Source organism: Python bivittatus, unplaced genomic scaffold (genome assembly GCF_059951505.1).
Source record: "Python bivittatus isolate LINGU-HERP-01145 unplaced genomic scaffold, Pbiv_v1 ctg000730_np1212, whole genome shotgun sequence".
In the NCBI taxonomy this organism is placed as follows: domain Eukaryota; kingdom Metazoa; phylum Chordata; class Lepidosauria; order Squamata; family Pythonidae; genus Python; species Python bivittatus.
In genome coordinates, this window is record NW_028277109.1 from 992,460 (window position 1) to 1,014,857 (window position 22,398).

General features: G+C 55.6%; 1 protein-coding gene across 5 annotated transcripts in view; it reads left to right on the plus strand.

Annotated features, from left to right (window-relative positions):
• SHANK3 (SH3 and multiple ankyrin repeat domains 3) overlaps window positions 1-22,398 on the plus strand; it is a 317,497-nt gene that overhangs the window by 127,843 nt on the left and 167,256 nt on the right. For all 5 annotated transcript variants that reach the window (XR_015793568.1, XR_015793567.1, XM_088129075.1 and 2 more), the window contains 4 exons: window positions 444-560; window positions 1,123-1,200; window positions 3,846-3,912; window positions 12,251-12,584. Coding sequence is in view for 3 of the 5 variants with exons in the window: in XM_088129075.1 (XP_087985201.1) it covers window positions 444-560; window positions 1,123-1,200; window positions 3,846-3,912; window positions 12,251-12,584 (596 nt within the window). In the remaining 2 variants the exon portion in view is untranslated. The remainder of the gene's footprint in view (window positions 1-443; window positions 561-1,122; window positions 1,201-3,845; window positions 3,913-12,250; window positions 12,585-22,398) is intronic.

Sequence of the window (22,398 nt, forward strand, 5' to 3'; positions counted from 1 at the left end):
TGGGGGAACCCGGGGCTGAAACCCCACCCCTGGCAAAGAAGAGGTGCAAGTGGGAAACCCTTTCTCCAGCCCTGTGGCCCCCGTTCCGGGCAAAGACTTCTGCGGCAAACCTCTGTTGTCTGCCCATGGAGTGGGGGAAGCTTTAAAGCAATTTTGGTATTCAGTTCCCCCACCTTCTCCTGCCTTGGAATTCTACTATGGAGTTATTGCAGACCCAAAAGATAAATACTTCTGAATTAGGAGGACTTTAGAGCCTGATCCATCAGGCCTTGGTGCGGCAGTCTGGCCGGCTCCAGAGAGCCACGTTGGAGGGTGGACACGTGGCATGTGAAGTCCACCCGCTCCGGAGAGCCCTGGTTAGGAAAGCCCCACTGTAGCGCAGAGGGTGGCGGGCCTGGAAATGGGCTGTGAATGCGAGACCCTTCTTTCCCCCTTCTGAGCAGGCCTGCCGCTACGGACACGTTCAGCATCTGGAGCACCTCCTTTTCTATGGGGCTGACATGACTGCACAGAATGCCTCTGGAAACACTGCCCTTCACGTCTGCGCACTCTACAACCAGGTGAAGCCCCACACGCACCCCTGCTGCTCCCCCCTCCTCAGCCTTGGGCCTTGCCCCACAGGAGCGCCAAGCATCATCCAGGCGGACCTCGGCAGCCAAGGGCGCCGGGTGCCAAGGGAGCCTGTGGGGGGAGGGCCCTTGGGGGGCCCAGCCTCCTAGGGTGCCTCTCCAGGGCCTGCTGGGCCCTTCTGAAGAGTCTTACCTGGCACTGAAAGAGGGTTTTCTTCCCCCCCCCAACAAAAATGGCATAGCTAACCTGGGTCTGGCAGGAATTCCAACACCCTGCCAACGGTCAGTGTGGCAAATGTAGGCTCAGGAGCCTCCTCCCTTTTCTTTCACGTTCCCTTTTTTCCTTCCCGGAATTAACTACCAAGTCCAGTCGAGTTTCAGCTGGTCTGAGGCAGGTGGACTTTGCGAAGGGGGTCACGTGCCCAGTGGGGACAGGGTGGCCCAGTGGCACCCTTTTGGGTCCCTAGACCCTGGAGGGGTGCGGAGCCCCCCGGTGCCCCCTCCTTGCCCCAGCCCGAAGGAGGGCTCACGCTGTCCCTCTTTTCTCTGCCAGGAGAGCTGCGCCCGGGTTCTCCTCTTCCGGGGAGCCAGCAAGGAGATCCGGAACTACAACAGCCAGACGGCATTTCAGGTAGGGCGCAAAGCAGGCTCTGGGAACGGGACTCTGCTTCCCTCTGGGAGCCTCCTCTCTCTCATAGCCGGGGGTGCCGGGAGAGACTCCACCGGCCGGAGAGGAAACGCTCCTGCCCAGTCCCTGTGCCAGGCCAGGACACCACAGAGCAGGCAGAGGCAAGAGCTGCACCAGCCAGGGGGTTCCCACCCCACTTGGAACGCAGCACTCCCTGGAAGCCCCATGTCCTCCTGTCCTACCCCCAGCTGGTCCAGGACCCTCAGCCGGTGCATCTTGGGGCTCCTTCCTTCATCTTGCCTTTCATTGGCGTGTTCTGCCCCCCTCCCCCCGCCTTTCCTCTGATGAAACGGGCTGCGGTCCAGGAACCCACTTGAGAGACCGCAAGACTCGCTGGGCTTTCACTGCAACACCCGCGTGGCCCTGGCAGCAGGCAGGTTTGCCAAAAGGCTCAGATTGACAAAGGCCCTGCACAGTCCTTTCCTTCTGAAGCACCTGTTGCATGGCAGGGATCGCACCAGCAGCAGCGCCCTTCCCGGCCAGGCCTGCTAGGAGGAGCCTGGCGTGGGCCTTAAGAGGACTCTCTCCATCTGCCAGGTTCAGGGCAGGGCCCAGTCCTAGAGGGGTGAACTCTGTGGGGCATCTGCAGCTGCCTTCCCTTTGGAGGGCCTCTGAGCATGTAAAGAGTGCCTCCTGCCCTCTGCTGCAGTCACAACCGGCAGACTAACTGACTGACCTCCAAATTAGTCCTAGAACTTTGTGCCAATGAACTTCACTCCCACTTGCAGAGAAAATGGTGCTGCCTATGGCTGCAGAGAGGATCCACTGGACTAAGCAGACACCTACAGTATTTCCTGTATCTAGAAAAAGACTTTGGCCCGGGGATCAGAAGCCCCACAATTTTTCAACCCCCTCAATATTTTATCCATGCATGGGTGCGCAGGTGTGAAGTACCAAGGAGCAGACAGGGTTGGACCTGCCTCTCCAGAAGCAGGATTTGATGCTGCAATAGACAGGGCCATCCACTCGCTCGCTGCCCCCCTGCTTTACACACACACACGGTCAGTGTGTATCAGAAGTAAAGCGCAGAGCACTCCATTAGAGCAGAATCCAGCTGGTTTATCAAACCGGGGAGTGAGGCGTGCCCCAGAAAAGCAACCAGGGCCGTTTGGGATCAGCAGTGCTCTGGTCCTGACCGAGCGCAGGCAGGACGGGGCATTTCCTGGGCCAGCGGCCTCTGGATCCTGTTGGGGGCTCTATCATGGCCCCTTGAAGCCCTGCTGCTGGCATGAAGACCCCCCCACACACACTTCTGGATTCATCCGTCTCTGGCAACGTGAGACAGGCCGCTTTGCGATTTTCCATTTGGAGAGCACCATTTCACGCTAGTCTGTATCCATTACATACTTCAAGTCAGGCTGCAACATCTTGGATCCGTCACGGTTCCAGTGCTCAGCCGTCACGATGATCAGCCGGGCTCCTGTCTCCTCCGCCCGAGGGACCGAGGGGCACCGGAGGGGAGGTGGAGCCTTTGGGGCCTGGGGAGAAGGCCAGGCTAGGAGGGAGGCACCCAAGCTGGCCCCAGTCATTCCCACAGTTTCGGGAGCTGGAGAAAACCCTGCAGAAGAGAAGCGAGGCTGGGGCCAAATCGGCCCCCCAGCTGCCCCTTCCCACCTCCTGCTCTCGGCTCGCCTTCTCCCCCATGGGGCCATCGCCCCGGCTGCGTTTGGCCGGGGATGACTGGGGCTATAGCTGACCCACCTGGGAGACGTGCACAGGTGCGCAGAACGCATCACCACCGCCCCGGCTGGATTGCCCAGCTTTCCCTCGCTTGTGTGGTGGGCGACTAATGCCCGACTCTGCATCTTTTGGGGCCCAGTTCCCAGCCTGAAGCGGCCTCGGGCCTCGGAGGAATCGCTGCTCTGATTCCTGCCAGCCCTTGGGGGGATCCGTGCTGCTGCTTTTCCTCTGAATAGAAATACATGGGCAAACGTAGGGTAAGGCGAGTCCTAATTTTTATTTGCTTATATTTCAAATTTAGTCTCTGCCCACCTCACTCAGACAGCGACTCTGGGCGGATTACCATAAAAATAAGAATAAAAACCAGTTAAAATACAACAAAAACAGTGTTCATAAATAATCTATTCCAAGGAATTGATGGCATATAATAGGGGATTGACCTACGGGAGCCTCTTCAGGGTGCCAATGTAGCCCTCCTCACGCCCCAGGCGAGCTGGCAGAGCCAGGCCTTCACCCCTAATATCCTTGGGAAACTAGCTGAATAGACCGTTAGGTGCACAGGTGTCTCCGCGCCCGCCCCCCGGCCAGCCCGCGGCCCGCTTCTCCTGACCCCGCAGGGCCGTCCGCCCTTTCAGAGGCATCTTGCCCAGCTCTTCCCCGAGGCTTCGGGGGGCTCCAAGGGCCCGAGCACATGGCCTGCGGCACTCGGCTCCTGCAGGGTCTGGCCCTGCTGCGGACCAGCACCCCTGGGCTTGGCGGGCAGATCGTGTCTACCCCGTCCCCCGCAAGAAGTCGAAGCCAACAGCGTGCTGTACAGGGCTGTGGCGAGGTGGAGCGGTCCTCAGAGAGTGACGGGCCTTCGTGGCCGGTGGCCCCCCGTTTACCCCGCCATCTGTGCTTGCTTGCAGGTGGCCATCATTGCGGGGAACTTTGAGCTGGCCGAAATCATCAAAACCCACAAGGAGTCCGACGTTGGTGAGTGTGGCCTTGGGGCTTTGGGTAGGGCTGGGGGGGGGGGTGGCAAGGGGCACGGCCATGCAGCCCTGCCGAGGAAGAGAGGATGCCCGCCCAGGAGTCTCCGGCGGGGGCGGGGGGTGCAGGGCAGGCAGGAGGGAAGGTGAGCAGCCATGCCAGGCTTCAGGAGCCGGAGGAAGCCACGGAGCCCCTCCGGCAGCCACCGTCGTCCTCCCGTTCCCGAGCTCAGGGCTGGCCAAGTCCTGCTTCTCTCAGCCTCTCGTGGCTGGGCCGAGCACCTGCTTTTCTCCAGCTCCCCCCCCCCGCCCCCCAGTCGGTGGTGGAAGCACGTCTGAGGCAGGCACTTCGCGTTGCCCTCCCCAGCATCTCCCTTGCCCTCTCCTCCTTTCGGGAGCTCAACGATGTTGCTGCTGCCGAACGAACAGCTTTAAAAGGCACGGAGCCTCCAAAATGGGACCCCTCCCTCAAGAGGGGCCTTCTGCTTGCAGCAAGAAGGGAGGGGTCTGCTCTAGCTGGTCTTTGCTCTTTTCCTGGATGCTCTCAGTCAGACAGGTCGGAAGAGGGAATCTGCTCACCGCCTTCTGAGCTATCCCACAAATGCGCGTGCAGGGACGACGTTCTTAGCACATCTGAACTGGCCCCTGGCCTCCTCGTGCTATTTCCGGTGTCAGGGCCGTGCTGTTTCTGTGCTTGCAGATGCAGAATTCCGACCATGGGGGGGGGGGGAATCCTTCACCCATGTCTCCCCACCTGTCGGATTCTGGTCCCCCATCACTGCTTCCTCTCTGCAGCCTCTGCCCAGAGATTCACTTGCACCCATTGCCCGCCCAAAGGGCATTTCCTTGCAGGGGTGGCAGAGGGGAGCTCCCCGTCCCTTCTGGAGGACGCAGAACTGGCCCTCCATGGCCAGGTGTGTTGGAGGCTAGAAGACCCAAGGGTGCCTCCTCAGACTTCTGGCGATGGCCACCAAGAAGCTTCAAGTGAGGGGCAACAATTAGCACCCTCTTCCACCCCCACTGCCCAGCCTTCCATTTTATGAGCTCCAATGGGAATAGCAGCTGGAGGGGGCATCCGTGGGGCTCAGGCACCTTCCGGTTCTTCCAGATGGTTCCTACAACTCAAAGCATGAAACTTGGGCATGAATGGGACCAGGGCCAGCTTTAGGCTAAGGCTGAATGGCGCTGCCTAGGGCACCAAAGCTTGGGGGCCGCCAACACCGCCCCTCCTTCCAAATCTTTCTAAAAGTGCAAATCTTCGCCATATTGGCAGGAGGTGGCACCATCAGTCAAGGTAGCCTAGGGGTGCCATATACCCGGAGGGGGCTGGGTCAGTTTAGTAGCCCACCCGCTTCCTTTCCATGTTCAAGAGGAGGAGGAAGACGTGGTCCTTGTGGTCCCTTCCAGCTCCACAATTCTATGACCCTGATTCTGGGAGGAAGAGGGCAGCCTGTGGGTGCTGCAGCCTGAAAAGATGCAGAAGTGGCAGGTCAGTCATCTGGCCCTGCCAGTTCAATGCCAGTCCAGGGCTCCCTGAGATGGCTTCCCAGGGCTGGTGACTTTGCTTCTGCCAGAGCACTCGCTGGTTGGCCCTGGGCTTCCTCCTGCCACTCGTGCATGCCCCCACCTGGCAAGCTGGGTGGGAAGAGACCCCACGTGGTATCTCGAGGGATGCCAGACTTCCGGGCTACGCACCACCCGTGCCTGTCATGGCTGCACTTGGAAAAGACAAGATCTTTCCTTTCCTGCTCACTCCAGAACGCTGGACACAGAATCATGCACTTAAGCCACGGGATGCTGATCGGATCCTTAAAAGACAAAAAGTCCTGCAGAAAGAAACGGCTACCAGATTTGGGGTGCAACACGCTGGGTGATCCTTAGATCACAGCAAGGAGGCGGTGTTTTGATAGAAACCAATTACTCTGATGTCCCCACATGGTTGTATGTCACTGTATGATTAGTTACGGTGTAATTAACTACGTTGCCCAGAAGTGAGCCAGATTTCCTTCCTTAATTGGTTTCTCTGGTTTTTTGGGGCTCCCTTTGCGAAAGGATTTTACCCGAAACCCGTCACGACTGGCAGAGGCCCCGAACAGAGCTGCCCCACTCTGGCCTGACATCTGCTCCTGAAAGGAGACAGGGCTAACTCGCCAAATTAAGGCACCAGGGCTTAACCCGTGCTGCTGCTGGCTGGGTTCAGGGGGTTCGCTGAGCCCCAGGGGAACAAGGGCAACGCCTGGCCCAGCCCTTTGGAGACGCCAGCCAGGCCAGGACAGCTCTGGGCTCTGCAGGTGCTCTCGCCTGTTCAGGTGGGCCTCCCCTCTTCCTTAGGAATGCCCTCCGTTCTGATTTCCTTGAAGGGCCCATATTGTTTGGTAAGAGCCCTCTTATCTCATCCTTATAATCTCCTCTATTTTTTCCAGTTTACTTTTACTTCTGAGGCCTCTTTCCTGCATTTTGCAATTTACAGACTCTGGACACCCAGACTCCTAGCATCCAAATTCTTTCCTTGGTCTTCATGGCAAACCACTGTCAGCTTGATTCATTTTTCCCTTTACTGCAGCCCCATGGGTTACGCCAGTGTTGTGCAAACTTGGCCACTTTAAGATGAGTGGACTTCAACTCCTAGAATTCCCCAGCCAGCATTCTGGGAGTTGAAGTCCACTCATCTTAAAGTGGCCAAGTTTGGACAACACTGGGTTACGCCTATGTGAGCATGCTTGGAACAGAGCCTCTGAGGGTCTGCTGAATTCTCCGGGCGGCGGTCCACAGAAACAGCCGGGCAAGAGGCTTCTGGGCATGTCTCTTCTCCATCTGGGTGGGGCCAGAGAAAGAGGGGCTCCGTCATGGCGGTGCATGAGAAACGGCCTGGCTCTGAGGAAGGGGTTCTTCTCTGGCCCCCAGCCAAGGAGGAGCGGTCTTCGCCGCCCCGAGAGGCCGGAGGCAGCTGCTGCCGCCTGCACCCAGGAGGTCTCTGCCGCTGGGGGAAAGGCTTAACCGGCAGGCTGGCAAAGCCTCCTGGGAGGTTTCCGGCAAGGGGGGGCCTCCGTCCTGGCTGCCGGCAGCCATGGCAGCGGAGGGGGGCGCAGAAGGGTCCAGCCTTTTTAGGATGGGTGCGCCCTCTGAGAAGGGCAGCCGCCTTCGCGCAAGGCTGATCTTGGTTAGTGCTGAGTGGCTTAGCGTGTTGCACGAACTCCACTCCCTTGGCTAATTCACAGTGCAGCAGCGTGCGCAATTTTGGGTGTGTCTTGTTGCGCCCATGGTGCACCTTTCCTCCACGAGCTGCAGTTGGCTTCTGGGGAATTTGGGTGCTGGCGATGGCCCTCGTAGCCCTCCATGGCACAGGGCCAGGGTATCTGAGGGACAGCCTTACCCCTCCTTTCTGCCTGCCCCATTAGGCTGGGCGGGAGGGGCGTGCTCCGGATCCCATCTTTGAGGGGTGTCGCCTGGCCTGGCCTGGCCCAGAAAAGGGCCTTTCCATACCTGAGCCTGCCCTCCGGGAGACCATCCCGCCCAAGACTCGGCTAGCCCCGGCTGAGCCCGCCTTTCAGAAGGCCCGAAGGCCTGGCTGCTTTCACAAGCATGGGGGCCGGGAGAGGAATCGAGCCTGTTTGTGTTAATTGGCTGGGAGCCGTGTTTTTTATTTTTCAAATATACATGTACTTATAGTGCATTTTCATTCTTGTTACTGCCCAGAGTCACACTGGTGAGACAGGTGGCTGTATAAATCAATACCAATAAATCATTCACCAGCTCAGTGGGCCATGCCAGACCAGCTCAGGGCTGGCAGCTGAAGGTGCCCAGGAGAAGAGCCGGCTGCTAGAGGCAAAGGGGGGGATGCCAAACGGGACCATCCAAGTGAGAAGCGCCCCTGGGCGACGCTCCCCAGGTCCACCTGCCAGCAGCAAAGGAGGAGGAGGAGGAGGAGGAGGAGGAGGCATCCCTTGGCTGGCACTTAAACACTTCTGCCAAAGGAGCCGCCCAACCCAGGTCACACTGTCACCAGGGCCAGGCTGCTGGTGGCGGGGGGGGGGGTGCAAAGGCAGAAGCAGAGGGATGGGGAAGAGAAGGAGTTGTCCCAAAGGAGAAGGAAAGATAGGAGCAGGAGATCTTAGGGCAGCCAGGGGAGGAGGACATGTGTCTGGAAGCCAAGGACAACCCAGCAGTCTGTGTGTGTGTGTGTGTGTGTGTGTGTGTGTGTGTGTGAGAGAGAGAGAGAGAGAGAGAGAGAGAGAGAGAGAGAGAGAATGCTTAGGAGATGCCAAGCTGGAACTCCAGAACCGCTACCGGGAAGCAGGAAGGAAGGGTGTTTTCCTGCTTTCCAGATTTTGGCTGCAGGCAGGCTCGGAGACCCTCCTTGCAGGGGTCTTGCTGCTGGAAGGACCTCCAGCCAGGCCCCCAAATCCAGCGCTCCAAAGGCAGCTCAGGACGGCTGGCTGGGGAATTCTGGGAGCTGAAGTCCACAAATCTTCAACTTGCTCAGGGGGAGGAACACGGCCACGTTCCGTTCCCGGGTCTGCAGTGACTTTTGGCCCGGGCGGGGCCATTCAGTTGTCCGCCCCTTTTGCTCCCAGGGAAATCCTCCCAGAGGGTTTCTAGAGCAGGAGGCGGGAGAGCAGGGTCGGGCCTCTGGTGAACCTGGCGTGTTTCGGGTGCAACCCTTTCTCAGAGGGAGCCCCCAGAAAACAGAGAAATCAGTTAAGGAGGAATATCTTGCCGTCACTTCTGGGCAACGTAGTTAATTAAACCGTAACTAATCATACAATTACATACAACCATGTGGGGATATCAGTGTAATTGGTTTCTATCAAGATTACCAGTACGTCTGAAATCAGTGATGATCATTAAAGAAAGCCAGAACCCAGGGCTGTGAGATGGTTTAAAATATTAGGAAGGAGAATGAGTTAGAATTTGAAGCGGTAGGACTGTTATCTACAGATGAGTAGGATGGATGGATTGCCTAGATCCATTTCAGTCTGGATTCAGGCCAGGTAGTGCCCCCAAGACCTTCCTTCCTTCCTTACTCATTAGATTGTTTATATGCCTGCCCATATAACAATAATTACAACCATAAAAATAAAAGTCAAATAAAAATGGCCTCAACATTAACATTAATACAACGCAGCCAAGATTCTTCAGAACCATCCTTCAGTTCTACAACTATATAACCGGGATCACCTAACACCCTGGCCCAATGCCCGAGGGAATGCCATTCTTTTAAACGCTTTTTGGAAGACATTACTTGCTCTTCTGGATGACCCACGGTAGGTCTGAGATGGGTAAATCCAGCCCTCCGGGTCTCGTTTGATCTCTCTGATGCCATCCATCGTGGCCGCTGGAGGTTGGAAGGGGGGCACTAAATTTGGCAGTAATTCTCCTCCTTCCTCCTCCTGGGAGTGTCACTCAGTGGTGGTGGTGATGGGAGAGAGATTGGTCTCTCAAGGCCTCCATTGGGGCTGATACAGTGCTCTAGTCTCTTCCCCCTCCTTTTAACATCTCCACACAGCCCCTGAGAAAGGATGCCCCTCAGCACAGGGTCAGGCAACATCCGTAGGTGGGTGATGCCAGCCATACATCTTGACCCTGGGCCAAACAAGAGATGCAGTCGAGGTGCTATCCCAGTTGGGGTGAGAAGGAAACATCCTAGCTCAGTCCCAGCAACATGGAGCGGCGGGTTTCAGGTGCCAACTGAAGCCAGTGCTATGCCATCTTGGGTTCTGGGTGGGGTTGTGCCCCCTTGGATTCAGCTGGTTCCGCCTAGACTTGCAGGCCCTGCTTGAGGAGCAGGTGGCAGCTGTGGTTAGGAGGGCCTTTGCACAATAGTGATGTGCCAGGAGTGTCCACTTCTGGATCAGGAGGCCCTTGTCACAGCCCCTTGTCCCTGAACCGTTGCAGCTCGCTCTCTACGGAGGGGCACCTCCCAGAAGCCGCAGGTGGCCCAAAATGCGGCAGTTCATGTAATTAAGAATGCCCCTCTGTTTGCCCAGACATCACCATTTCTCCGTGGCTTTAGGTGCAGTTCAAGGTGTTGGTTGTCTCATTTAAAACCTACCTGGCCCAAGATCTGAATATCTTCAGGACCATCTGCTCTCAGCAGTTCGTAGGATTTACTAGGGAGGGCACCCTTCAAGTCCCATCCTTGAAGGAATGTTGTCCTCAGGCCGCACAAGGATGGGCCTTTTCTGTTGCTGCCCCCCTCCTTCGGAACTGCCCCCCCGAGTCAGATCAGCCCCCACCAAGCCGCTAAGGAACTGAGGAAACGGTTGGTCCCCGCCCTGCAGTAGGCAAAGGCGTTTATTGAGAGTGACGTTGTTCGGTGGGACGGATGAGTAGTTAAGATTACTATTTGCTTTGCCTCATGTTACGATAATTTATGGTTTTAATCTTTCTTGCTTCCCCTATTGGGGTGCACTTGGCTTGCCTCCATCTACCGTTGAAGCGGTCTATAAGCAAACAAATAGATCGATGCTCTTTAAGGTGGTAGTTTGAAACCAAAACAGTAACAGCATTTGCAGGATTTTCAGAGTTGGGAGGGATTTAAACGGCAAGGTTCAACAGCTGGGAAAAGGCAGAGTCTGTTAGGTCGGGAAAGACCAGCGTTCAGCTTTACCTGCTGGCATAAGCAAATTTCAACTACTTTGGTGGGGGGTACGTGTGTGCCAAGTAATGGCAAAAGCAGCACAAGCTCTGGCCCTTTTGTGGGCATGTGGTGACAACGGTGCAATGCTTCCTTCATCGTCTTGGGGACAGCCTCGCTTCTTGCCATAGCAGGGGAATGGTCAGGATGGAGGAGGAGGACAGGTTTGGGGGATGGGACGTTATGCAAAAATTGCAGAATTAGAACCAGGGTAACGGCTGCTGGACGTAGTTAAATACTGGCATTTTCTGGATGTTCACACCACGGCTGTAAGCTGTAAAAGGCTTCTCCTAAGACGTCCTTCTCTGCTTCTTTAGACCTGGATTGGCTGGCCTAGGAGTCCGTATCCCTGGCATGACGGGGCCTGTACTGGGGAGCTCACTGCCAGCGGATTCTCGCCAGTCATTTCTCTGCTAGCTTTCATGATCATCCCCCCACCCAATACCTGCAGGTATTGTGGTTTGAACAAGCAGGAGCTGGCAATGGGAAGCAACTCTTTGTAGCCCCCTCCTCAGTTACAAGGGCACATTTATTCCTGTTAGAAAAGGGAGTCCGCAACCTGACCAGATAGGTGACAGATGGGGAGTTTCGGGGAGCTGTTTTGAAAACCCTGGTCCCCAGTTTGGGGCCTATCCAAACTGTGGCATCTCTTAAGCACCACGAAGTATGACCCTATTTTTTAAGCTGTTGGGTCCTTTCAAAGGCCCCATTGCCCAGTAAAGGGACACACGTTTCAGTCACTTTGGATCCCACCATTCGAAGCCAGCGCATCGGAGGGCCAGAGTTTGGAGAGCTCCCTTTTCAAAAGTCGGCTGCCTCTTGGGTACTCCCCACATCCAGAACGTTTTCTGGGGGTGCCTGAAACAGAGCCAAATTCACCAGAAATGCCTTCCCCCAAGGAAGAGGGGCTCAGCCCCTTTGCTTGCATAAGCCAGCGGGGGCCGCAGGCGTTTAGAAAATCAGTGCTGGGCGGGGAGCAGATAGACAGTGGCTGGGCCATCTCTTCAGGCTGCTTGGGCCCCCCCCAGCCCCATGACAGCTTGGCTGCCACTGCCTGAGCACCATGGGGGTGAGGGGAATTGGGATCTCGGGGATATGGAGTCTCGCTGTGGTGTGGCTGCTTGAGCAGACTTGGGATCATGCCAGACGTGCCTCCAGGCCCAGGCGAGAGACGGGAGGCGTCCCCAGGCCCCGCCGTTCTCCCCTGCCTTCCGCCTTCTGCAGCCCCATGGAGCAGAGAAGGGGAGGACCTGGAACAAGGCAGGGGGGGGCTCCCTTCGCTTCCTGAAGGCAGGTCCCCCGCAGGGAAAGGTTTCTCCTTCTGGGAGGGGGCTGGCGAGACAGAGCCCCTGCTTCTGATAACCAGGGCCCCCAAGCTCCCAGTTCTGCCCTCCTGCGAATGGAGAGTTCTGGCTTTTCTGCCTGGAATCAGAGGCGGCTGCTGGACGCTGTGCTAATTCCGAGGGCCTGTTTTAGAATAGGTGTTTCCCACTTGATGCTGACATTGGCGCAACTGTTGCTAAGACTCTTTCGGAGAGATTTACACTGCTGTCCTCCGCCGGAGCTCCGCGCGCTGTCTGAGTTAAGTCAAAGTGCATTGGAGTTAATTGGCCAGCCGTGAAGTACACTGGAGCGCGTTGTTGTTTCGCCCTCCTAACCGCCAGGTAATATTTCTCTCCCCTGCCCCGCTCCCGCTCTCTTGCAGTGCCTTTCAGAGAAACCCCGAGCTACACGAAGAGGCGACGGATCGTCGGGGCGGGCGGCCTCTCCTCCCCGCGCCTGCTGCAGCGGTCTGCCAGCGACAACAACTTGAAGTCCGAGAGCCGCCCGTCCTACTCCCCGGTGCCCTCGCTCCGCGGCCTGCCCCCGCAGCTGCTGGCCCAGATGCAGGAAGCAGCCGTCGGGGCGGGCGAGGGCAGCCTCGTGAGCACGGGCAGCCCCCGGAGCGCCCACAGCCGCTCCCCGTCGCTGCAGCGCGTGCGGGAAGAGAAGGAGGCCGACGCCCCCACCCTGCGCCGGACCAGCCGCGCCAAGGCCAGGTGAGCGCCGCCCGCGCGCCGGGGGCGGAGGGGGGGGCAGCTCCGGGGAGGAGGTGCTGGCAGCCCCGCGGGGCAGCCTCGGCGGGGCGCGGCGGGGCGGGGCCGGCCGCCCGTGCCCCCCGGAAGGGTGGGGCGCGCTCTGCCGCTCGGCGTCCCCGGGGCTGCGAGGGCCAAAGGCTTCCAGGCCCCGGGGACCTTCCACCGCGCCGCCGCCGCCGCCGCCGCCTCTCAGAATCGCGCGCTTGTGCGTGGTGCGAGGATGCCGCTGCGCGGGGCTCGCGGGTCGCCCCCTGGGCCGCTTTGTTCTACTGACTCGTTCGTTAAACGCAGGTGGCCGCGCCTCTCACGGCTGGGACGGTGGTCGTTGGTCCCTGGCCTGGCCACGTCTCTTTTGGTCCCAGGGGCGGGGGCGGGGGCGGTGCCCATGGCTCCTGGGCGGTGCAGCCACAAGCAGTGGCCCCTCCCCCGCGAATCCGGAGGGCACCAAGATGGGGGTGGTCGGGCCCAAGCGGGGTGGTCCCTTTCTCGGTGGATCGGTGGGTTTGATCCTGGCTAGCGGGCTAAAATCTTTGGCTATTTGTGGGGGAGGGGCTCGACTGCTGCTGCGCCTCTTCTACGTGCCTAGCGCTGTAGCGCAGCCGTTCTGCGCGGAAGGAGGCCGGCAGGCCTGGTGAACCTCGAGGAGCGCCGGTGTAGGAAGCTTTGCCCTAAATGACCTCATCCCCAGCTTAGGTTGTGGAAACTTTCTCATCCCAGTCCCGACTCTGCTCTTCTCCTCAGACATTAGTCCATCCAGGGGTGGGTTGCGCATTGGCTGGAGATAGCTAGAGGCAATAGTTAACCTTGGTTTGCACTTAACTGAAGGCACAAGCCACCCATCTGGGCATCTTCCGCAACCAGCAGCTCAAGGTTCTGGGAGTCCTACCAAATCCCTTAAGCTGGAGTTCTGGGGTGCGGGAGGAGGCAAGCTGGACCCCCAGATCCCTCCCAGTGGCAGGGCGCCTGCCCGCCTGCCCTAGCTGAGCTGCTGTTGGTTTGAGGGTGGATTCTGGGAGAGGGACGAGGGCTCCGGGGGCTCCGGGGGCTGTGGTGACTCCACCCGACTTCTAGGGAGAAGCACCCAGTTTTCAGGAAAGGAAAGACAGGTGGGGGGAAGCAGTGACAAGGTGGTCACCAGTCACCGTTCGGGACCCGAATGAACCCGCTGAGTGAACGCGCTGAGGATCTCGGCAGGCAGCCTTGTACGTCCACCTGGGGCCTCGCCCATTTTGTTTGGGGCCGCACGGGTGCCTCCAGTCACGCTGCTCCTGAGCAAAGGCCTTTCCGGCAGAGAGCCCCTGTCCAGCTGCCTCCTCCGTGTCTCTTCTTTCCTTCTGAGATGTTTATCTTGTTCCAAGCTGATGCTCTTCAGATGTGTCAGGCGCACCTCTCCCCTCCTCCAGCCTGAGTGGCCGATGGTCATGTGGGTAGAGATGACTCCATTCCCTTTGAGGGGGAGGCCACATGAGAGTTTACATGTGCAGGCGGTGTTCGCACAAGCCACCTTTTCCTTACAGAAGAAGAAGAAGTTGCAGCTGACTGTTCCCCGTCCCCTTCCTCCTCCAGCACACACATGTACGCATGTCACAGCGATTCCGGGAAGAGAGGCCTCGCTGTCAGTGCGTGCATACAGAACCAGTGATGTGGGATAGTGAAGCTCCCTTGGCCGGCTGGCCGGGATGCACAGAGGGGACGTTGTTGGAAAGGCTGTGGGGGAAGAGAGATTGGCTGCAAACCGCAGGCAGAACTCCTGATGCGGCACCCTCAAACCATCGCTAGCTAAGGAGTGGTCTGAGTGGGAGCCAAACAGGAGGGCCGCCCCACTTCTAGGATGCTGGAGACAACCGCCCGTGGAAACTCTCAGATGCCATGGCTGGCTTCCATATATTTCACCCCTCAGAAAGAAAATGCCTTAAAGTCACCAGGCAGGGCATTTCACCCATCCTGAAAACATGACCCTGAGCGATCAGTAGTCTGAGGGTGTTCACCAATATTGCGCATGGCTCAGAGAACCGGGCCCATAGCCTGATGGAGGTTCCGGGTTGCTGACTCCGTGGTCTTTCAAACTCTTCAGGAAGGAGGGCAGCGTGGCACCATCTCCGCTAAGGGGGAAGGAGGGGCAGGGGCGAGTTCTTCAGTTGCGCTAAAGACTCAGCCGCTCTCCCGCTTCTTCCCTTTGGGTCTTTGGAGCCGGAGGGGCTTTTAGCCAGGAAAGGAAAGAAGCCCCACTGCAGAAGTCCAGGACGTCCCCTGGGTTACTCTTGCCTAGGCCACGTGGCTCCACCAGTATGACTCCCCCTGTTGCTCATGAGGGCCCCTTCCCCTCGTTGAGGCACCGCCGAAGAACCCCTCGGCCGGTGTGAGTTCAGGCGAGGATCAACATGCTGCAGTCTGCACCAGCCGGCATGGAGGCTGGCAGGGGGCCAGGGGGCTGATCCTCCGGCTGGGATCGCTGACTCCCAAGCCTGGGCTGCAGAGACGCCGGGCCCCCTTCCTTCCGTGTTTGTGGGACCCGGTCTCAACAAGAGGCCTCTGGCTGTGGACGATGGTGGTCATTCTTCTCCATGCAAGAAAGTAGTATTTTTTTAAAATACAGGTTCCATCCCTAGGCTGAGAGAGGGAAGGGGAAGAAAATGAAAGGAAGGGATGAAGCCACTAGGGCCACGTTCAACCGAGTGCCACGGTTCTGGAAGGAGCAGAGGGAGGGCGGGATCCAGTCTGCGTACTGGGCTGGCTGAGTGAAAAGCAGCAGGTAGGTGCTCAGTGGCTTTCCCCAGCTTCTGGAGACGTGCCTGCCTCTCTTCCTCTGGGGCTCCCAGCCCGCTTTTCTCCCTCTTCTCTTGACGCTTCATGGGTCCCATCTAGTCTCCTCCTCGCTGGGTCCCCCGTCTTCCTCCTTCCCGCCCCCCACCCCCCTCGTTCTTCTCCCCTTCCCACCCTTGCCCCGCCATTTGGCCAGGTCCATTGCCCATAACAGCGGAGGGTCAGCCGGAGCCCCACTGCCGAGGGCCGTGAGGAGGGAGCCGGGGTTATGCTATCTGATCTTAGTGATTTTTAGAAAAGGTGAAAGTGATTTCTGGTGACAGCGGATCAAAATGGCTCCGTCTGCCGGGATCGGGCGGGAGCTGGTGCGAAGCAGATGAGGCTCTCTCGGGTCCGTGGCGGGGAGAGCCTTGACGAGTGTGGAAGCTGGTGGAGGATTCCGCCTTGCAAACGCTTGGCTTCGTTCAGCAGTGTGTGCGCGTGTGTGTCTGTGCCGAAGTTGTTTGTTTTGTTTGGGCTCAGTGTGGACTGACTGACCGGTCGGATTTAGGTACTGTAGCCACCCGTGTCCGTCTTGCGCTCTGGGAAACACACAGTACAAAACATAAAAACAAGCCATCATAGGACGACGTCGCAATGGAGACGAGGCCCCTGAAACCAGTAATCCTGCCTCGCCCTCCCTCTCGGCCTGTGCTGATGCCCGAGGGAGAAGCCGGGGCTTCGGGACTTTCCGGAAGGCTGCAAGGGCTGAGCCCGCCTGGTCTGGGCGGGCCGTTCCAGCAGGCCGGCGCTGCAGCAAGGAAGGTCCTGTGTGAACTCGGCTAGCTGCAGTTTGTAAAGTGTCGTTTACATGATTTCGCACAGTCCATGAATTTATTTATTTAGACAGTTTTTATGGCAGTGAACTCTGCCATAACTCTGGGCAGTGAACAATCAGTTCACAAAACACAGTGCAAAAGAATTAAAAATAATCCAGTACAAAGAAGAAAAACCCAAGGCGCTATGAAGCAGAACAATTTCACGCAATAGACATACTTATCTTGGGTTCATCGAAGACCCCAGCCCTGAGGGCTGGGGAAGAAGCCAGGTCTTCCCGGCCTTCCAGAAGGGCAGGAAGGTCGGGGCCCTCTAGATCCTGGGGGAGGCTGTTCCTCAGTCCCACACGATGGCGCTCTTTAGGAGGGGGGGCCTGAGGCGTGTCCACCCAGCCCTCTGCTACACAGAGCCTTAAAGGCGATAAGCGGCACCTTGAGTTACACCCAGAAGCATACTGGAAGCCAGGGCGGCTCGCGCAGCAGTGGTGGTGTACAGGGATCGTTGGAGCGCACCAAGGTGTGCGTGGCGCTGCATTCTGAGCTTCCGATTGTTCTTCAGGGCCACCACGTGGAGCACATTACAGCAATCCGATTTGAACCCAACCAGCTGTTCCCCATTCAGTGTGTTCAATAAACATGGTAAAACAAACCATGTCTTAAAACAATAGGTGAACCAGATCATCTTGCTGCTTAAGCACAAAATAATGGAGAACTCGTAGCTAAATGTCTAGGGAATCGTCCAGAAAATCTTCATAGGGTGAAATATCTATAAAATTATTCTGTCTTGTTCCAGAGCGGAGAAGAAGTACTATCGCTTAGTCTCCGGGTTAAGAACGTCTGGGCCGCAGACGACTCATAGTTAAGAACAGAGCCTACGGTAGCAAAATTCGAGTTAAATACACAATGGTTCAAGTTCATTACACAATACTAGCTATACATTATTATATAATAATACTGTTCTGGCTTACGTACAATTTCGACTTAAGGGCAGACCTTGGGAACGGAACTCATTCTTAAACTGGGGACTCCCTGTACCTCTGCCTAAAATTACTGTGATGATTGAGACGGCATAGAGGTCAACCAATACAGACAGACAAACATTGGCCAGAGGCGTGCTGGAGTTGGAGGCCAGGCTGTCCAGCCCCCGGCCGTGCCTGACATCCACGGAAGGTTTGCTTTAGAAGGTAGATCCCTTCTTGCTGCCCAGCGAATTCTGCTTCCGCAGGACGTACAGGCAGGATCAGTCTAGACAGGATGGTGCTGCTGTGGGTAAATCAGACACTCGGATTACATTTTCCCCACGTGGAAACTCAGGAAGGGAGGGGTCAGCTGCCACCATCCCCTGCTAGCCAAGAGGGGGACTGGTTCTTGCGTCCTCAGCGTTTGGGACCCTCCCCACTTCAGAGGTTCCTTCTCCTGCATTGGCAGAGGGTGGGGAAGGACCATAAGGAATGGTTTGGGGGCAGTGCCTCCGTGGAGGAGACAAGGAAGCCGCCGCTGGGGCTTTCTTCTAAGCCTTCTCCAGCCACGGTACAATGACACCTGTGCCAGGGCTGCCTCTAGAAGGAGAGATTTTTTTTATATTAACCATGGTTAAGTCTGTTTGCTGCTCTGGTTCATCCCGAAGGAGCCTGGAATCTCCACTTTCTGGAGGAATAAAACACACTCTGTCTTCAGGAGGACATTGTGCCCACCCTTGTTCTCCATTGGGAAGTGGTGGGGGAGAAGAATTGCCTGGGGGGCAGGATCAGCTTGGTCAGAGGCCAGTTTGATTGGGCTCTCCCTGCTGTCCAGGTGGCCCCCTCTAGCTTTCCACTTGCCAGGGCCAGAGACCATGCTGCTCTTCCTTTGGGTCCCTCAGCCTGCTCTCAAGGACACCATTTGCCCACCAGGGACCCACTCATTCTCAGAAAAAAGACCCCTCTGGGATCTTTTGGAAGCAGCTCATTCCTGTGGCTTGTAAGGGTCTTCAGCGTCTCCCGCTAAACAGCCTTTCTGCAGTTGCTCCTCCTTCAGGCTGTCACGGGCTATCACAGTCCAGCGTGGGATCCACGTGCATTTACGCTTTAGGGGATGCAGGCACCCCAGTTCACCAAGCTGAGAAACCAGATGTCAGACTCCTCCCCTTGCAGTCTAGGCGGAAACCGTCAATCCAAGGAAAAAGAATACAGGAGTCCCGATTCGCAGAAGGAAGGTTAACGTTGCCGCGCAAGAATTCCAGCCAGGGCCTGTTTTCAAAGGAGACACTCATATATAGGCAGTTTAGTGCAGCAAAACCTTTCTCCATTTCCTCCTGCTTTTTCTCTTAGAAGGATGGGAGTTTGCCACTTTTGCATCTGTTCCCTGTTTTGGTAATGGCCCTTCCAATCAGGATGAGAAGAACCCCTCGGCCCAGAAAAGCATCACTGTAGTTGCTCAGGGAAGCCAAGCGTGTGTGCCGTTGAGGAAACACCATCAAACTGGATCTTGGCTGTCTGAGATATTCCAAGTCCTATTTAAATAAAGTTCCCCAGAGTCCTGGATTCAGAGTCCTTGGGTTCAGAGCGGTGCTGCCCGGGAGCAGCTCACCCGCCTGCTTTCCCTTCTCTTTTCAGTTGTTTTGGGGATCTAGAGGAGGTTGCCAAGGCCAACACTTCAAGAAGTGCAACTTTGAAACTGAAGCATGCAGGGTGCTCTGGGGTGAACTCCTGACTTCAGATGCTGATTGCGGATCATGATATGGAGTGTCCTTTTTTCCTTGTGCAAGATCCTTAGGAGAAACATGATCTGAGAAGAGGAGCCTTTTATTTGACCTCTGACCACGAGAAGATAAAAGACCAGAAACAGCAGTAGCAGGAAAAGCAGAGAGAGCTTCATGGTAAAGTGAAAGGCTTTGCTGAAGCCAGAAGCTGGCCCAGTCAGGTCCCATTCTAGAAGGAGCAGTGGCCTCTCCACCAGAGGCTACGAGGAACCTCTCTGTGGACCTGGAGTGGAAACGTCCTCCTTTTGGTCCTAGAAGGAGCAACCTTGAAGGCTTTGGTTGGAGAGTCTCTGAGTATATATCCTCTGGGAGGACCCTCTTTTGCAGGGAGCAAGCAGGCAGCCAGAGGACTCGCATGCCTCCATCCCACCACGAGTAGTGCACGTGAGGGTGCCTCCAGGGTTTGCTGTAGAGAGCAGTTCAAGCCGACCGCTGTCCTTTGTACAGATGCCCATCACACCATCCCTTGGTTCGTCTAATTTCAAAAGTGCTTTTACTGCTTCAGTCATCCAACTCTAAGTGGCTGTAATGTTACGAAAGTGCCGAAAAGAAATAAGAAATAATAAGCTGAAGAAATTAAAGGCATGAAATCAGAGAGGGAAAGAGAAGCATTGCTCATGTGAGTTGACACGAGCACCACTCCTTATCCCTGCTCTTCGCCAATGACTCCTCTCATGGCCTTCCTCACAGCAGGTCCCCAGGAAGAGAGAGCAACCCATGGGGCTTGTCCCATTTTGAGTGGGGGGTTGGCGGAGGCTGTGCGAGGTGGGGGTGGGGGGAGAGACAGGCAGTCTCCGCATGGACAGACATGGATGCGCCAGGGAGAGGAGCCACTGGCTCTGGAGAGATGCTTCCTCCCATTGTGTGACTGTGGGTGGGCTTCATGGGGCAGAGTCGGGCCCACCAGGCTCTTTGGTATGGAGGGAGCCTCTTTCACCCCTCAGATTAGGCCTCAGCAGCCTGTTGCGCCAGCAAGGCCGCTGGTCTCCCCAGACATTGCACAAGCCGGCTGGCTGGTTGGGAGGCAGATGCGAGCTGAGCCGAGGGCACTCTCTTGCAGATGAAAAGGGGTCCTGCCCCCCCCCCATGAGCTTTCCCTGGGCTGAAAAGATTGCATTGTAAGCTTTAATCTTTTCTGCTCAAGCTTCCTGCAGGGTTAAAATATTTTCACAAGGGCTGATATTCCAAATCATTATTTTTCGCTTCAGGTAGGAATTATGGTATCACGAATTATGCTCAGTCTGTGAAACAGAGAACATTAGGCCTGCGATGCGATGCGAGTCATCCGTTCCCCCTGCTCTTGCTGCAACAGCAACTGCCCAGAAGAGGAGGAACCGGAGGCGGCTGGAGCTGCTCAGCTCTGCCCTGGGGTTGGCCTCTTAGTCGTCTGGAAAGATGGTGTGGCTCTCCGCCCCATCTCTGTCCGGACATGCCTTCAGGGTCTCTCTTTGTCCCAACCCTCTCCTTCCATTTCAGAAGGAAGAAGGTTCCCGGCTCCTCTGGGATTCTCTCTCACCGAGCAGCATTAATGCATCTGAAGTGGGTTTATCCCTCCCTCCCTCCCCTTCAAAGTTCTCCTGTAAGGGGCTTAGTGGTGAATATGCCACATTGTCAGGCTGTGCAGCTGTCAAGCAAATATTGAACGCTCCGTGGCCAAAAACGGGGAAAAAAGAAGGATCAGGAAGACTTAGTGCTAGTTTCACTCCCCATCGTCCCAAACTAGCAAAGGAGGCCATGCCATCTGAGGGGGCTAAGAATTGGAATCTGAACCCTTCTTTAATGGGGTGGGGGCCATGAATTAGATAGAGAACTCCAGCCGGGGTCTGACCAAAGCAAAATAGTCTGGTACGATTACTTCCTGTGATTTGGAAAGTACGCTTTTATTGATGCAGCCTAAAATGGCATTTGGCCTTTTTTTTATATAGCCATTTCAAAAATTCAGTTTGCAGTCAAAATCTTTGTTGCAGGTATATCACCAAGCTAGGTACGCCCATCTATGCACATGCATTTGATTTTTGCTTCTTTAAAAGAAAGAACTTTACCCTTGTCTCTGTCAAATGACATTCTGTTCTTTAAACTAAAAGTATAATTCCGAATTTCATTGGTCATCAGCAAATTTGATAAGCATTCCCTCCAAACCTTGGAGAATAGAGAAGTGTATACTCGATGTCCTGGCCCTGATGCCAGCCTCCAATCTGCTGAACACTCTTGGGATATGAAGTCTGAGCCACCTACGTATGCGTCCATTCATCGGTCATGTCATCTAGCCCATCCTTAACTAACTGGCTATTCAGCACATCGTGGGGTCTTTGGACAAATACTTTGCTGAAAAGATGCTTTATGTCTACAGCATTCCTACAATCTATTAAGGAAGTTGCCCAGTCAAAAGATCAGTCTGGAAAGGTTTCTTCTTGGCAAATCCATGCTGATTTCAGGTTATTATTGCCTTGTTTTCAAGATGCTTATAGACCAATTTCTTTATGATCTGCTCTCAAATCTTCCCAGGTATTTATGTTGGGGGGATCTGTGGCTTTTTGACAATAGCAACAACATTTGTTTACCTCCAGTCATCTGGCACTTCATCAATTCTGCAGCAGTTCTCAAAGATAATACCAAAGTGTTCATCTGAACCATCAGCTAGTTTCTTCAGGACCCTAGAATCTAATTTGACTGGTCCAGGAAATTTAAATTCATTAAAAGTAAAGAAGCATTCCCTGAACTTCTCCTGTTCTTTCCAATTTCCCGATGGAACACAAAGAACGCAACCTGTTATATTCTTTTGGGTAGAAGACTGAACCAAATAGGAGTGTAATGGTTCTGTTAGCATTTGCTGCTCCCATTAGTGGCTGGTATATAGGTTCATTCATGAGAAATGCCAGGCTGGAAGAATCATAAGCCAGAATTAAGATTGCAGGGAGAATCATCAACAACCTCAGATATGTAGACGATACCACCCGAATGGCAGAAAGCGAAGAAGAACTAAAGAGCCTCTTGATGAGGGTGAAAGAGGAGAGTGCGAAAGCTGGCTTGAAACTCAACGTTAAAAAAACTAAGATCATGGCATCTGGACCCATCAATTCCTGGCAAATAGAAGGGGTAGAAATGGAAGCAGTAACAGAATTCAATTATTTGGGCTCCAAGATCACCGCAGACGGAGACTGCAGCCATGAAATTAAAAGATGCTTGTTCCTTGGGAGGAAAGCGATGGCAAGCCTAGATAGCATATTAAAAAGCAGAGACGTCACCTTGCTGACAAAGATCCGCATAGTCAGAGCTATGGTTTTTCCAATAGTAATGTATGGCTGTGAGAGCTGGACCATAAAGAAGGCTGAGTGCCGAAGAATTGATGCCTTTGAACTGTGGTGCTGGAGAAGACCCTTAAGAGTCCCCTGGACTGCCAGGAGGTCAAACCAGTCAATCTTAAAGGAAATCAACCCTGACTGCTCATTGGAAGGAT